The following is a 15617-nucleotide window of genomic DNA, read 5'->3' on the forward strand; positions in this document are numbered from 1 at the left end:
GTACTGGTTTGGCTATCTACTATATGTAGATGAGTGTCTTAGGGTAAGTAAGTCTTATTTTATTTATGACACTCTAAGCTATGGTTGGGCACTTTATATGTAAAGTTCTAAATATATGTTTTAAACTTATATTTGCCATGATTCAGGATAATCAGTATTCCTTCTTTCAGACTGTCAGTTTCATTTTTTTGGAAAAATGCATATGAATTAAATATTTTTTCTTACCTGAAAATTTTCAATTTACTTTTTTCTTCTAAATTGCGGGCTGTTAGGCTTGCGGGTGCAGAAAATGCTACAATTTATTGCGTCATTTTTGGCGCAATACTTTTCTCTTGTTAAGTGTAGTCAGTCCACGGGTCATCCATTACTTATGGAATATATCTCTTCCTAACAGGAAGCTGCAAGAGGATCACCCAAGCAGAGCTGCTATATAGCTCCTCCCCTCACATGTCATATTCAGTCATTCTCTTGCAGCCTAACTAAAGATAGATCGCTGTGAGAGGTCTGTGGTGTTTTTTAACTTAGTTTATTTCTACAATCAAAAGTTTGTTATTTTAAATGGCACCGGAGTGTGCTGTTTATTCTCAGGCAGAATCTGCCTGCGTTTTCTATGATCTTAGCAGACGTAACTAAGATCCACTGGCTGTTCTCATCTGAGGAGTGAGGTAACTTCAGAGAAGGGGAATAGCATGCAGGGCCCCCCTGCAAATGAGGTATGTGCAGTAATTATTTTTCTGAGGAATGGAATTGACTGAGAAAATACTGCTGATACCAATGTAAAGTAAGTTCAGCCTTAAATGCAGTGATAGCGACTGGTATTAGGCTGATGAGTGTGTGTACACTGAATGTATTTTTCTAAGGAATGGAATTGACTCTGAAAATACTGTTAATACTGAAATAATGTATGAGCCTTAACTGCAGTAAAAGCGACTGGTAGCAGGTTTATTAATAACAATTCATAACTTTTCAAATGTATGTTTAAAACGTTTACTGGCATGTTAATCGTTTTTTGTGAGGTACTTGGTGATAAAACTTATTGGGGCATGATTTTTACCACATGGCCATCTTTGTTTTCTGCATAGAAACAGTTTTCTGAGCTTCCCCACTGTTGTAATATGAGTGGGAGGGGCCTATTTTAGCGCTTTTTTGCGCAGTAAAAATTCAGTCACAATCTGTCTACTTCATCCTCCATGATCCAGATCGTCTCTAGAGAGCTCAGGGGTCTTCAAAATTCATTTTGAGGGAGGTAATCAGTCACAGCAGACCTGTGACAGTGTGTTTTGACTGTGAGAAAAACGTTAATTATTAAATTGTTATCCGTTTTTGGGTATTAAGGGGTTAATCATCCATTTGCTGGTGGGTGCAATCCTTTGCCAACTTAATACATTTACTGTGAAAAATTGGTTGCTATAACTATTTTGGTTCATTGTTATTTCAACTGTGACAGCTTTTTGTGCTTCTTAAAGGTACAGTAGCGTTTTTTATATTGCTTGTAAATTTATTTAGAAAAGTATTTCCAAGCTTGCTAGTCTCATTGCTAGTCTGTTTAAACATGTCTGACACAGATGAATCTCTTTGTTCACTATGTTTAAAGGCCAATGTGGAGCCCAATAGAAATTTGTGTACTAATTGCATTGATGCTACTTTAAATAAAAGTCAATCTTTACATGTAAAGAAATTATCACCAGACAACGAGGGGGAAGTTATGCCGACTAACTCTCCTCACGTGTCAGTACCTTCGCCTCCCGCTCAGGAGGTGCGTGATTTTGTGGCGCCAAGTACATCAGGGAGGCCCTTACAAATCACTTTGCAAGACATGGCTACTGTTATGACAGAAGTATTATCTAAATTGCCAGAATTAAGAGGCAAGCTCTGGGTTAAGGACAGAGCGCGCGGATGAGGTGAGAGCCATGTCAGATACTGCGTCACAGTTTGCAGAACGTGAAGACGGAGAGCTTCATTCTGTGGGTGACGGTTCTGATCCAGGGAGACTGGATTCAGAGATTTCTAATTTTAAATTTAAGCTTGAGAACCTCCGCATATTGCTAGGGGAGGTATTAGCGGCTCTGAATGATTGTAACACGGTTGCAATTCCAGAAAAATTATGTAGGTTGGATAGATACTATGCGGTACCGGTGTGTACTGACGTGTTTCCTATACCTAAAAGGCTTACAGAGATTATTAGCAAGGAGTGGGATAGACCTGGTGTGCCTTTTTCCCCTCCTCCCATATTTAGGAAAATGTTTCCTATAGACGCCACCACACGAGACTTATGGCAGACGGTCCCTAAGGTGGAGGGAGCAGTTTCTACTTTAGCTAAGCGTACCACTATCCCGGTGGAGGATAGTTGTGCCTTTTCAGATCCAATGGATAAGAAATTAGAGGGTTACCTTAAGAAAATGTTTGTTCAACAAGGTTTTATCTTACAGCCTGTCTACTTGCGCCTGTCACTGCTGCGGCGGCATTCTGGTTTGAGTCTCTGGAAGAGGCCATTCGCACAGCTCCATTGGATGAAATTATGAACAAGCTTAAAGCACTTAAGCTAGCTAACGCATTTGTTTCTGATGCCGTCGTACATTTAACCAAACTTACGGCTAAAAACTCCGGATTCGCCATCCAAGCGCGCAGAGCGCTATGGCTTAAATCCTGGTCAGCTGACGTGACTTCTAAATCTAAATTGCTTAATATTCCTTTCAAAGGGCAGACCTTATTCGGGCCCGGCTTGAAAGAAATTATATCTGACATTACGGGAGGTAAGGGCCATGCTCTTCCTCAGGACAGGGCCAAATCAAAGGCCAAACAGTCTAATTTTCGTGCCTTTCGTAACTTCAAGGCAGGAGCAGCATCAACTTCCTCCGCTCCAAAACAGGAAGGAGCTGTTGCTCGTTACAGGCAGGGCTGGAAAGTTAACCAGTCCTGGAACAAGGGCAAGCAGGCCAAGAAACCTGCTGCTGCCCCCAAGACAGCATGAAGAGAGGGCCCCCTATCCGGAAACGGATCTAGTGGGGGGCAGACTTTCTCTCTTCGCCCAGGCTTGGGCAAGAGATGTCCAGGATCCCTGGGCGTTGGAGATCATATCTCAGGGATATCTCCTGGACTTCAAAACTTCTCCTCCACGAGGGAGATTTCATCTTTCAAGGTTATCAGCAAACCAAATAAAGAAAGAGCGTTTCTACGCTGTGTACAAGACCTCTTACTAATGGGGGTGATCCACCCAGTTCCGCGGACGGAACACGGGCAGGGATTCTATTCAAATCTATTTGTGGTTCCCAAGAAAGAGGGAACCTTCAGACCAATCTTGGACTTAAAAATCCTAAACAAATTTCTAAGAGTTCCATCATTCAAAATGGAAACTATTCGAACCATCCTTCCCATGATCCAAAAGGGTCAGTACATGACCACAGTGGACTTAAAGGATGCCTACCTTCACATACCGATTCACAAGGATCATTATCGGTACCTAAGATTTGCTTTCCTAGACAGGCATTACCAGTTTGTAGCTCTTCCCTTCGGATTGGCTACGGCTCCAAGAATCTTTACAAAAGTTCTGGGCTCACTTCTGGCGGTACTAAGACCGCGAGGCATAGCGGTGACTCCGTACCTAGACGACATTCTGATACAAGCGTCAAGTTTTCAAACTGCCAAGTCTCATACAGAGATAGTTCTGGCATTTCTGAGGTCGCATGGGTGGAAGGTGAACGTGGAAAAGAGTTCTCTATTACCACTTACAAGAGTTCCCTTTCTAGGGACTCTTATAGATTCTGTAGAGATGAAAATTTACCTGACAGAGGCCAGGTTATTAAAACTTCTAAATGCTTGCCGTGTCCTTCATTCCATTCCACACCTGTCAGTAGCTCAGTGCATGGAAGTAATCGGCTTAATGGTAGCGACAATGGACATAGTACCATTTGCGCGCCTGCATCTCAGACCGCTGCAATTGTGCATGCTAAGTCAGTGGAACGGGGATTACTCAGATTTGTCCCCCCTACTAAATCTGGATCAAGAGACCAGAGATTCTCTTCTATGGTGGCTTTCTCGGCCACATCTGTCCAAGGGGATGACCTTTCGCAGGCCAGATTGGACGATTGTAACAACAGACGCCAGCCTTCTAGGCTGGGGCGCAGTCTGGAACTCCCTGAAAGCTCAGGGATTATGGACTCAGGAGGAGAAACTCCTCCCAATAAATATTCTGGAATTAAGAGCAATATTCAATGCTCTCCTAGCTTGGCCTCAGTTAGCAACTCTGAGGTTCATCAGATTTCAGTCGGACAACATCACGACTGTGGCTTACATCAACCATCAAGGGGGAACCAGAAGTTCCCTAGCGATGTTGGAAGTCTCAAAGATAATTCGCTGGGCAGAGTCTCACTCTTGCCACCTGTCAGCGATTTACATCCCAGGCGTGGAGAACTGGGAGGCGGATTTTCTAAGTCGCCAGACTTTTCATCCGGGGGAGTGGGAACTTCATCCGGAGGTCTTTGCTCAACTGATTCATCGTTGGGGCAAACCAGATCTGGATCTCATGGCGTCTCGTCAGAACGCCAAGCTTCCTTGTTACGGATCCAGGTCCAGGGACCCGGGAGCGGTGCTGATAGATGCTCTGACAGCCCCTTGGGTCTTCAACATGGCTTATGTGTTTCCACCGTTCCCGATGCTTCCTCGTTTGATCGCCAAGATCAAACAGGAGAGAGCTTCGGTGATTCTGATAGCGCCTGCGTGGCCACGCAGGACTTGGTATGCAGACCTAGTGGACATGTCGTCCTGTCCACCGTGGTCTCTGCCTCTGAGACAGGACCTTCTAATTCAGGGTCCTTTCAACCATCCAAATCTAATTTCTCTGAGGCTGACTGCATGGAGATTGAACGCTTGATTCTATCAAAGCGTGGCTTCTCGGAGTCGGTTATTGATACCTTAATACAGGCTAGGAAGCCTGTTACCAGAAAAATTTACCATAAGATATGGCGTAAATATTTATATTGGTGCGAATCCAAGAGTTACTCATGGAGTAAGGTTAGGATTCCTAGGATATTGTCCTTTCTACAAGAGGGTTTAGAAAAGGGCTTATCTGCTAGTTCGTTAAAGGGACAGATTTCTGCTCTGTCTATTCTTCTACACAAATGTCTGGCTGAAGTTCCAGACGTTCAGGCTTTTTGTCAGGCTTTAACTAGGATTAAGCCTGTGTTTAAGACTGTTGCTCCGCCGTGGAGCTTAAACTTAGTTCTTAATGTTCTTCAAGGCGTTCCATTTGAACCCCTTCATTCCATTGATATCAAGCTGTTATCCTGGAAGGTTTTGTTTTTGATGGCTATTTCCTCGGCTCGAAGAGTCTCTGAGTTATCTGCCTTACATTGTGATTCTCCTTATCTGATTTTTCATTCAGACAAGGTAGTTCTGCGTACTAAACCTGGGTTCTTACCTAAGGTAGTTACTAACAGGAATATCAATCAAGAGATTGTTGTTCCATCACTGTGTCCTAGCCCTTCTTCAAAGAAGGAACGACTTTTGCAGAATCTGGACGTAGTCCGTGCCCTAAAGTTCTATTTGCAGGCAACTAAAGATTTTCGTCAAACTTCTTCCCTGTTTGTCGTTTACTCTGGACAGAGAAGAGGTCAAAAGGCTTCGGCTACCTCTCTCTCTTTTTGGCTTCGTAGCATAATACGTTTAGCCTATGAGACTGCTGGACAGCAGCCTCCTGAAAGGATTACAGCTCATTCTACTAGAGCTGTGGCTTCCACCTAGGCCTTTAAAAATGAGGCCTCTGTTGAACAGATTTGCAAGGCTGCGACTTGGTCTTCGCTTCACACCTTTTCAAAATTTTACAAATTTGACACTTTTGCTTCTTCGGAGGCTATTTTTGGGAGAAAGGTACTTCAGGCAGTGGTTCCTTCTGTTTAATGTTCCTGCCTTGTCCCTCCCTTCATCCGTGTACTTTAGCTTTGGTATTGGTATTCCATAAGTAATGGATGACCCGTGGACTGACTACACTTAACAAGAGAAAACATAATTTATGCTTACCTGATAAATTTATTTCTCTTGTAGTGTAGTCAGTCCACGGCCCGCCCTGTCTTTAAGGCAGATCTAAATTTTAATTAAACTCCAGTCACCACTGCACCCTATGGTTTCTCCTTTCTCGTCTGCTTTGGTCGAATGACTGAATATGACATGTGAGGGGAGGAGCTATATAGCAGCTCTGCTTGGGTGATCCTCTTGCAGCTTCCTGTTAGGAAGAGATATATTCCATAAGTAATGGATGACCCGTGGACTGACTACACTACAAGAGAAATAAATTTATCAGGTAAGCATAAATTATGTTTTTTGGCACGAGAATATTGTCATTTCCGGCGTCCTAGATGACGCCGGAAGTTTTCACGTAGTTGCGTCATTTTTGATGCATGTTTGTTGCAGACGTTTTTTGGCGCCAAAAAATGTGGGCATCATACTTGGCGCCAGTTTTTTTCACATTATTTCAGTCTCACTTTTTAGTTGCTTCTGGTTTCTAGAGGCTTGTTTTGTTTTGCATTTTTTCCCATTCCTGAAACTGTCATTTAAGGAATTTGATAATTTTGCTTTATATGTTGTTTTTTCTATTTCATATTGCAAGATGTCACTACCTGACCCTGGATCAGAATCTACTTCTGGAAAGACGCTGCCTGATGTTGGTTCTACCAAAGCTAAGTGCATTTGTTGTAAACTTTTGGTAACTGTTCCTCCGGCTGTAGTTTGTGTTAGTTGTCATGATAAACTATCTAACGTGGATAATATTTCCATTAGTAATAATCCATTACCTGTTGTTGTTCCTTCAACATCTAATGTTCAGGATGTTCCTGTTAATGTAAAAGAATTTGTTTCTAATTCCATTCGGAAGGCTCTGTCTGTTATTCCTCCTTCTAGTAAACGTAAAAGGTCTTTTAAAACTTCTCATATTTCAGATGAATTTTTAAATGACCACCATCATTCTGACTTATCTATTTCTGATGAGGATCTATCTGGTTCAGAAGATTCTGCCTCAGATATTGACACTGATAAATCTTCATATTTGTTTAAGATGGAGTTTATTCGTTCTTTACTTAAAGAAGTGTTGATTGCATTAGATATGGAGGAGTCTAGTCCTCTTGATATTAAAACTAATAAGCGTTTAATATCAGTTTTTAAACCTCATGTAGTTATTCCAGAAGTTTTTCCAGTTCCTGATGCTATTTCAGAAGTAATTTCTAGGGAATGGAATAGTTTGGGTACTTCTTTTACTCCTTCTCCAAGGTTTAAGAAATTGTACCCTTTGCCATCTGATAGATTAGAGTTTTGGGAAAAAATCCCCAAAGTTGATGGGGCTATCTCTACTCTTGCTAAACGTACTACTATTCCTACGGCAGATAGTACTTCTTTTAAGGATCCATTAGATAGGAAGCTTGAATCCTTTCTAAGGAAGGCTTATTTATGTTCAGGTAATCTTCTTAGACCTGCTATTTCTTTGGCTGATATTGCTGCAGCTTCCACCTTCTGGTTGGAGGCTTTAGCGCAACAAGTGTCAGACCATAATGCTTATAGCGTTGTTAAACTTCTTCAACATGCTAATAACTTTGTTTGTGATGCCATTTTTGATATCATTAGGATTGATGTCAGGTATATGTCTTTAGCTATTTTAGCTAGAAGAGCTTTATGGCTTAAATCTTGGAATGCAGATATGACTTCTAAGTCAACGTTGCTTTCTCTTTCTTTCCAAGGTAATAAATTATTTGGTTCTCAGTTGGATTCAATAATTTCAACTGTTACTAGGTGGAAGGGAGCTTTTTTGCCTCAGGACAAAAAATCTAAAGGTAAATATAGGGCTGCTAATCGTTTTCTTTCTTTTCGTCAGAATAAGGAACAGAAGCCTGACCCTTCCCCTAAAGGAACAGTTTCCGTTTGGAAACCTTCTCCAGTCTGGAATAAATCCAAGCCTTTTAGAAAGTCAAAACCAGCTCCCAAATCCGCATGAAGGTGCGGCCCTCATTCCAGCACAGCTGGTAGGGGGCAGGTTACGAATTTTCAAAGATGTTTGGATCAATTCGATTCGAAATCTTTGGGTTCAGAACATTGTTTCTCAAGGGTACAGAATAGGTTTCAAGATAAGACCGCCTGTGAGAAGATTTTTCCTCTCACGCATTCCAGTAAACCCAGTTAAGGCTCAGGCATTTCTGAAATGTGTTTCAGACCTGGAGTCGGCTGGGGTAATTGTGTCAGTTCCAGATCTGGAACGGGGTCTGGGGTTTTACTCAAATCTGTTCATTGTACCAAAGAAGGAGAATTCTTTCAGACCAGTTCTGGATCTAAAAATATTGAATCGTTATGTAAGGATACCAACATTCAAAATGGTGACTATAAGGACTATTCTGCCTTTTTTTTCTGCAAGGGCATTATATGTCTACAATAGACTTACAGGATGCATATCTTCATATTCCAATTCATCCAGACCACTATCAGTTCCTGAGATTCTCTTTTCTAGACGAGCATTACCAGTTTGTTGCTCTTCCTTTTGGCTTAGCAACAGCTCCAAGGATCTTTTCAAAGGTTCTCGGTGCCCTACTCTCTGTAATCAGAGAACAGGGTATTGCGGTATTTCCTTATTTGGACGATATCTTGGTACTTGCTCAGTCTTTACATTCTGCAGTATTTCATACGAATCAACTTGTGTTGTTTCTTCAATGACATGGTTGGAGGATCAATTTACCAAAGAGTTCCTTGATTCCTCAGACAAGGGTAACCTTTTTGGGTTTCCAAATAGATTCAGTGTCCATGACTTTGTCTCTAACAGAAAAGAGACGTCTGAAATTGGTTTCAGCTTGTCGAAACCTTCAGTCTCAATCATTCCCTTCGGTAGCTTTGTGCATGGAAATTCTAGGTCTCATGACTGCTGCATTGGACGCGATCCCCTTTGCTCGTTTTCACATGAGTCCTCTCCAGCTTTGTATGCTGAACCAATGGTGCAGGGATTATACAAAGATATCACAATTAATATCCTTAAATCCCAATGTTCAATCTTCTCTGACTTGGTGGTTGGATCACCATCGTTTAATTCAAGGGGCCTCTTTTGTTCGTCCAACCTGGACTGTGATCTCAACAGATGCAAGTCTTTCAGGTTGGGGAGCTGTATGGGGATCTCTGACAGCGCAGGGGGTTTGGGAATCTCAGGAGGCGAGATTACCAATCAACATTTTGGAACTCCGTGCGATTTTCAGAGCTCTTCAGTTCTGGCCTCTTCTGAAGAGAGAATCGTTTATTTGTTTTCAGACAGACAATGTCACAACCGTGGCGTATGTCAATCATCAAGGTGGGACTCACAGTCCTCAGGCTATGAAAGAAGTATCTAGGATACTGGTATGGGCGGAAACCAGCTCCTGTCTAATCTCTGCGGTTCACATCCCAGGTATAGACAATTGGGAAGCGGATTATCTCAGTCGCCAGACGTTACATCTGGGCGAATGGTCTCTTCACCCAGAGGTATTTATTCAGATTGTTCAAATCTGGAGACTTCCAGAAATAGATCTGATGGCTTCTCGTCTAAACAAGAAACTTCCCAGGTATCTGTCCAGATCCAGGGATCCTCAGGCAGAAGCGGTGGACGCGTTGCCACTTCCTTGGAATTATCAACCTGCTTATATCTTTCCGCCTCTAGTTCTTCTTCCAAAAGTGATTTCCAAAATCCTAATGGAGCGTTCGTTTGTACTGCTGGTGGCTCCAGCATGGCCACACAGGTTTTGGTATGCGGATCTCGTTCGGATGGCCAGTTGCCAACCTTGGACACTTCCGTTAAGGCCAGACCTTCTATCTCAAGGCCCATTTTTCCATCAGGATCTCACATCATTAAATTTGAAGGTATGGAGATTGAACGCTTAATACTTAGTCATATAGGTTTCTCTGACTCAGTGATTAATACTATGTTACAGGCTCGTAAATCTGTGTCTAGAAAGATTTATTACCGAGTTTGGAAGACTTACATTTCTTGGTGTTCTTCTCATAAATTCTCTTGGCATTCTTTTAGAATTCCTAGAATTTTACAGTTTCTTCAGGATGGTTTGGATAAGGGTTTGTCTGCAAGTTCCTTGAAAGGACAAATCTCTGCTCTTTCTGTTCTTTTTCACAGAAAGATTGCTAATCATCCTGATATTCATTGTTTTGTACAGGCTTTGGTTCGTATCAAGCCTGTCATTAAGTCAATCTCTCCTCCTTGGAGTCTTAATTTGGTTCTGAGCGCTTTGCAGGCTCCTCCGTTTGAACCTATGCATTCTCTGGATATTAAATTACTTTCTTGGAAAGTTTTGTTCCTTTTCGCCATCTCTTCTGCTAGAAGAGTTTCTGAGTTATCTGCTCTTTCTTGTGAATCTCCTTTTCTGATTTTTCATCAGGATAAGGCGGTGTTGCAGACTTCTTTTAAATTTTTACCTAAAGTTGTGAATTCTAACAACATTAGTAGAGAAATTATTGTCCCTTCATTGTGTCCTAATCCTATGAATTCTCTGGAGAGATCTTTAGATTCTTTGGATGTAGTAAGAGCTTTGAAATATTATGTTGAAGCTACTAAAGATTTCCGAAAGACTTCTAGTCTATTTGTTATCTTTTCTGGTTCTAGGAAAGGTCAGAAGGCTTCTGCCATTTCTTTGGCGTCTTGGTTAAAGTCTTTGATTCATCATGCCTATGTGGAGTCGGGTAAATCCCCGCCTCAAAGGATTACGGCTCATTCTACTAGGTCAGTTTCTACTTCCTGGGCTTTTAGGAATGAAGCTTCTGTTGATCAGATTTGCAAAGCAGCAACTTGGTCTTCTTTGCATACTTTTACTAAATTCTACCATTTTGATGTTTTCTCTTCTTCAGAAGCAGTTTTTGGTGGAAAAGTACTTCAGGCAGCTGTTTCAGTTTGATTCTTCTGCTTATAATTTCAGGTTTTTTTCATTATAAGATTAAAACTTTTTGATTTGGGTTATGGATTTATTTTTTCAGCGGAATTGGCTGTCTTTATTTTATCCCTCCCTCTCTAGTGACTCTTGCGTGGAAGTTCCACATCTTGGGTATCTGCTATCCCATACGTCACTAGCTCATGGACTCTTGCCAATTACATGAAAGAAAACATAATTTATGTAAGAACTTACCTGATAAATTCCTTTCTTTCATATTGGCAAGAGTCCATGAGGCCCACCCTTTTTTTGTGGTGGTTATGATTTTTTTGTATAAAGCACAATTATTCCAATTCCTTGTTGATGTTTTCGCTCCTTTCTTATCACCCCACTTCTTGGCAATTCGTTAAACTGAATTGTGGGTGTGGTGAGCGGTGTATTTATAGGCATTTTGAGGTTTGGGAAACTTTGCCCCTCTTGGTAGGAATGTATATCCCATACGTCACTAGCTCATGGACTCTTGCCAATATGAAAGAAATGAATTTATCAGGTAAGTTGTTACATAAATTATGTTTTTTTTTTTACTGTTAGGGGGGACTTAGTATTTTTTTAGAGGTAAAGAGCTGTTTAACTTAGGGCAATGCCCTACAAAAGGCCCTTTTTAGAGGTATTAGTAGTTAAGATTAGGGGATGTTTTTATTTCTGAGGGCTTTTTTATTTTCATAAGGATTAGGTATAATTTTTTTATCTTTGATAATTTTGTTTATTTTTTTCTGTAATGTTAGACTTTTTTATTTTTTGTAATTTAATGTTAGTTTTTTTAAATTTTAATTGTAATTTAGTAGTAATTGGGGTTAATATAGGGGGTGTTAGGTTAGGGGGCTTAGTAATTCATCAACACCTGAATTTTTGTTGTTTAAAAAGATGGATAATCCCTTTATTACCCATTCCCCAGTTTTGCACAACAAACACAGTTATAATAATATACTTTTTACCTCTGTGATTATCTTGTATCTAAGCCTCTGCAGATTGCCCCCTTATTTCAGTTCATTTGACAGACTTGCATTTTAACCAATCAGTGCTCACTCCTCGGTAAATTCACGTGCGTGAGCTCAATGTTATCTATGTGAAACACATGAACTAATGCCCTCTAGTGATAAAAAACTGTTAAAATGCTTTCAGATTAGAGGCGGCCTTAAAGGTCTAAGAAATTAGCATATGAACCTCCTAGGTTTAGCTTTCAACTATGAATACCAAGAGAACAAAGCAAAATTGGTGATAAAAGTAAATTGGAAAGTTGTTTAAAATTACATTCCATATTTGAATCATGAACCTTTTTTTTTAACTTGACTGTCCCTTTAAATTAGTTATTTGCGTTTTGAGGGGTTGGCGGTATAGGGGTTAATATATTAATTAGGGTAATTGCGATGTGGGGGTTTGGCGGTTTAGGGGGTAGTAGGTTAATTAGGGTTATTGCGATGTGGGGGTTTGGCAGTTATGGGGTTAATAGGTTAATTAGGGTTATAGCAATGTGGGGGTATGGCGGTTTAGAGGTTAATTAGGTTTATTGCAATGTGGGGGTTGGTGGTTTAAGAGTTAATAGGTTAAATAGGGTTTTTGCGTTGTGGGTGTTTTGCGGTTTCGGGGTTAATAGGTTAATTAGGTTTATTGCGATGTAAGTGACTGGCGGTTAAGGGGTTAAATATTTTAATTATGTTATTTGCAGATTTGGGGTTAATTACTTTGTTTTGCAATGTGGAGGTTAATGGTTTAGGTGTTTGTTATTACTTTGTGCGGGAGGTTAGTTTTTTTTGTTATACTTTGTGTGGGCAGTTACGTGTGTTTTATTTATATTTCTTGTGGGCGGTTACTTTTTTTCTTTGTATTTCTTGCGGGTAGTTACGTGTTTTTTTTTTAAATTATTTAGTGCGGGCAGTTGCGTTTTTTTTTTTTTTTAAGGCTTCGGGTTTGCCTACGCTGCATCCAGGTGGATTCTGAAAATGGCAGGGTGGTGAAAGAATTCACCTGCGGTTTCTTTTGATTGAGCGCACAGCCAACATTCCTTTGAGGATGCGTGCATAACTGGCGACGGACGTGTTACAAACGCTATTATAGTATAGACTTTTATTTTGTTCCACCAGTGCAGATGTATTATTGAAAATGCTCATAGCAAAACATATCACTGTTTCAATAATGGCTTTTGCTGTGCATTGAGCATATGCCCCATGTACGCTCAGAGCTAACAATGACATCTGTTTGTCAGCTATGATGAAAATTGAGTAATTGCCGATGCAATATATGCTCTGTGAACATGAATAGTGTTTGAATGAAGGGGCGTGGGGCATATGTACATATGGTTGATGCATAATAAAAACTTGTTTATACAAGAATCATGTTTCTAATACCTGTTTACTGCAAAGGCAAAAACAAAAATGCATTCATGTACAGTAGGTTTCAGTTCTATGCCCCTTATTAAAAGATATAAAAGTCAATTTCTTTATATGGTGTGAATTATATGCACTGCAAAAAAGTCTCTGGAAATAGTGTTTTAAAAGCTTTTAAAACCGTTGATTTGTTAGCAAAATATATGGGGCTTTGCTATTGCAGAGACACTGGTGTAAGGTGAAAAGTTAGACGCAGTTTTACCTTTGCCTGTTACACTTACAAGCTCAGGATAACTGTAGTATGCACTTCAGTACCTCGGGGGCGGGATACAAGTATAGCTTAAAGAGGGAAATTATTGGAATAGCAGGAAAAATAAATGATGTATGTATATGACAAAGCGTTTTCTTTTCTGAAGTAAATTGTATTTTAACTTTTTTCTCTTAAAGGTCAACTTAACAAAGCAGCAACTTGGCTATTTAAGAATGCAGAACCTTTGCAACCAGAATTAAGAAACATAAATAAGACTGGATCACTAGCTGTTCATTGGATCTCTGGAGTGGAACTGAAGGCAGAAAGTATTTGTATTTGTTTCATTGATGACTGCATGGATCGTGACGTGCCATTAGCAGAGATCACTTTTTCACGTGAGTCTTTGCTTTTAAATTACTATTGAAAAATGTATTCAATGTAATTTTAATATCATTTAAAGTATCCATTTACCTTAAATGGATACTAAACCTATTTTTTTTCTTTTATGATTCAGATAGTGCATGCAATTTTAAGCAACTTTCTAATATACTCCTATTATAATTTTTTCTTGGTATCTTTATTTGAAAAAGCAGGAATGAAAGCCGGCCCATTTTTAGTTCAGAACCCTGGATAGCGCTTGCTGATTGGTGCCTACATTCAACCACCAATCAGCAAGCGCTATCCAGGGTTCTGAACCTAAAATGGGCCGACTCCTAAGCTTTTATTCCTGCTTTTTCAAATAAAGATACCAAGAGAGCAGCATTTTTTTCACAATAGGAGTAAATTAGAAAGTTGCTTAAAATTGCATGCTCTTTCTGAATCATGAAAGAAAAAATTTGGGTTTAGTATCCCTTTAATTAGAATCTCTTAATACAGAGTATTTGTAAATAGGCATCCAAAGCATGCCTCCAAATTTCTCTACACCAGAACCAGGTGTGCGGGAAACAGGACCAGGGGAGATGCTGAGGTCTTCTAGCAACCTTGTGCACCTCTAGTAATGTGAGAAGGGCTTGGCATTTCTGGTATGACCTAGGGAAACAAGGATATAAATAGGACAAATAAGAATGAACCCTTAAATGTAACATTTTTACATTTTGAAAGAAACAGTAAGCGTGGTACCTATTACATAAAAGGGGCACGTCTTGACAAAACAGACAAAGTAAAGGTATTCAGAGGTTCTTATATACAACAAACTTAAAGTGACATTAAACAATAAGCAAATGCTAGATAGAGTGATGCATTCAAATAGAAGATTTGTCTGAGAATAACAGGTAGATGTCTTTTTAAAGTTTCATTAGCTGTTTAAATATTGACAAAATAAGTTTAAAGCTTTAGTGTCTATAAAACACTGAGAGCTGCCATGTTGTAACTTAGGTTACCTTCTCTGTTGTCGCCAATTAGAGACAGGTATAAATAGGTCACTAGAGTGTGCTGCCAATAAATCTGTGGAATATAACAGTGTTCTGCACTTCCATTTCTAACAGCAACTGTAAAGCTCACAAATTTAGAATGGGATTGCAGGAAAGAGGGACAAAATAAATAATGAAAGTATATTGCAGAGTTTTTTTATGCTTTATCATTTTTTTATTACCATCTTAAAGTGTTTATTGTACCTGTTAAATGTAAAGATCAATGCAAGGTAGCAGCTTCAAGTCAAATTAAGTATTGGTATTGATACTACCTGTATTTATAGCGGAATGGATGCAAGTGAAGAATCCATCTCCTGAAACCTCTAGTAAGACCTCATCTTGAGTATAGAGTACAGTTTTAGGGATAAATTATTAAAAAATACATTGCAAAACCAGAAATGGTTCATGAAAGAACCAGAGAAATAATAAGGGGAATGAAAGATCTAAGCAATGAGGAAATATTATCCAAGTTAGGTATTTTTACTCCAGAAAAGAGGTAGTTGATAGCTGATATTATTACTTTATATGAAGATATTCATGGTCCTTATAGGGCACTGTTTATTCCAAGTAAATTGTTTGTGACACAAGTTCACACATTTAAAGGGACAGTAAACTGTACATTGTGGGGGTAGGAAAGAGCCCAACCCATTTGAAATGGTGTTCATGCAACAGCTTTGAATACAATTAATTCTTGTCTAAGTACTTT

General features: G+C 39.8%; 1 protein-coding gene across 3 annotated transcripts in view; it reads left to right on the forward strand.

Moving 5' to 3' along the window:
- The window catches only part of VPS13D (vacuolar protein sorting 13 homolog D), a 1255097-nt gene that overhangs the window by 425224 nt on the left and 814256 nt on the right, over window positions 1–15617 (forward strand). For all 3 annotated transcript variants that reach the window (XM_053690423.1, XM_053690422.1, XM_053690424.1), the window contains one exon: window positions 13700–13897. In XM_053690423.1, the coding sequence (XP_053546398.1) occupies window positions 13700–13897 (198 nt within the window). The remainder of the gene's footprint in view (window positions 1–13699; window positions 13898–15617) is intronic.

Source organism: Bombina bombina, chromosome 8, assembly GCF_027579735.1.
Source record: "Bombina bombina isolate aBomBom1 chromosome 8, aBomBom1.pri, whole genome shotgun sequence".
NCBI classification, from domain to species: domain Eukaryota; kingdom Metazoa; phylum Chordata; class Amphibia; order Anura; family Bombinatoridae; genus Bombina; species Bombina bombina.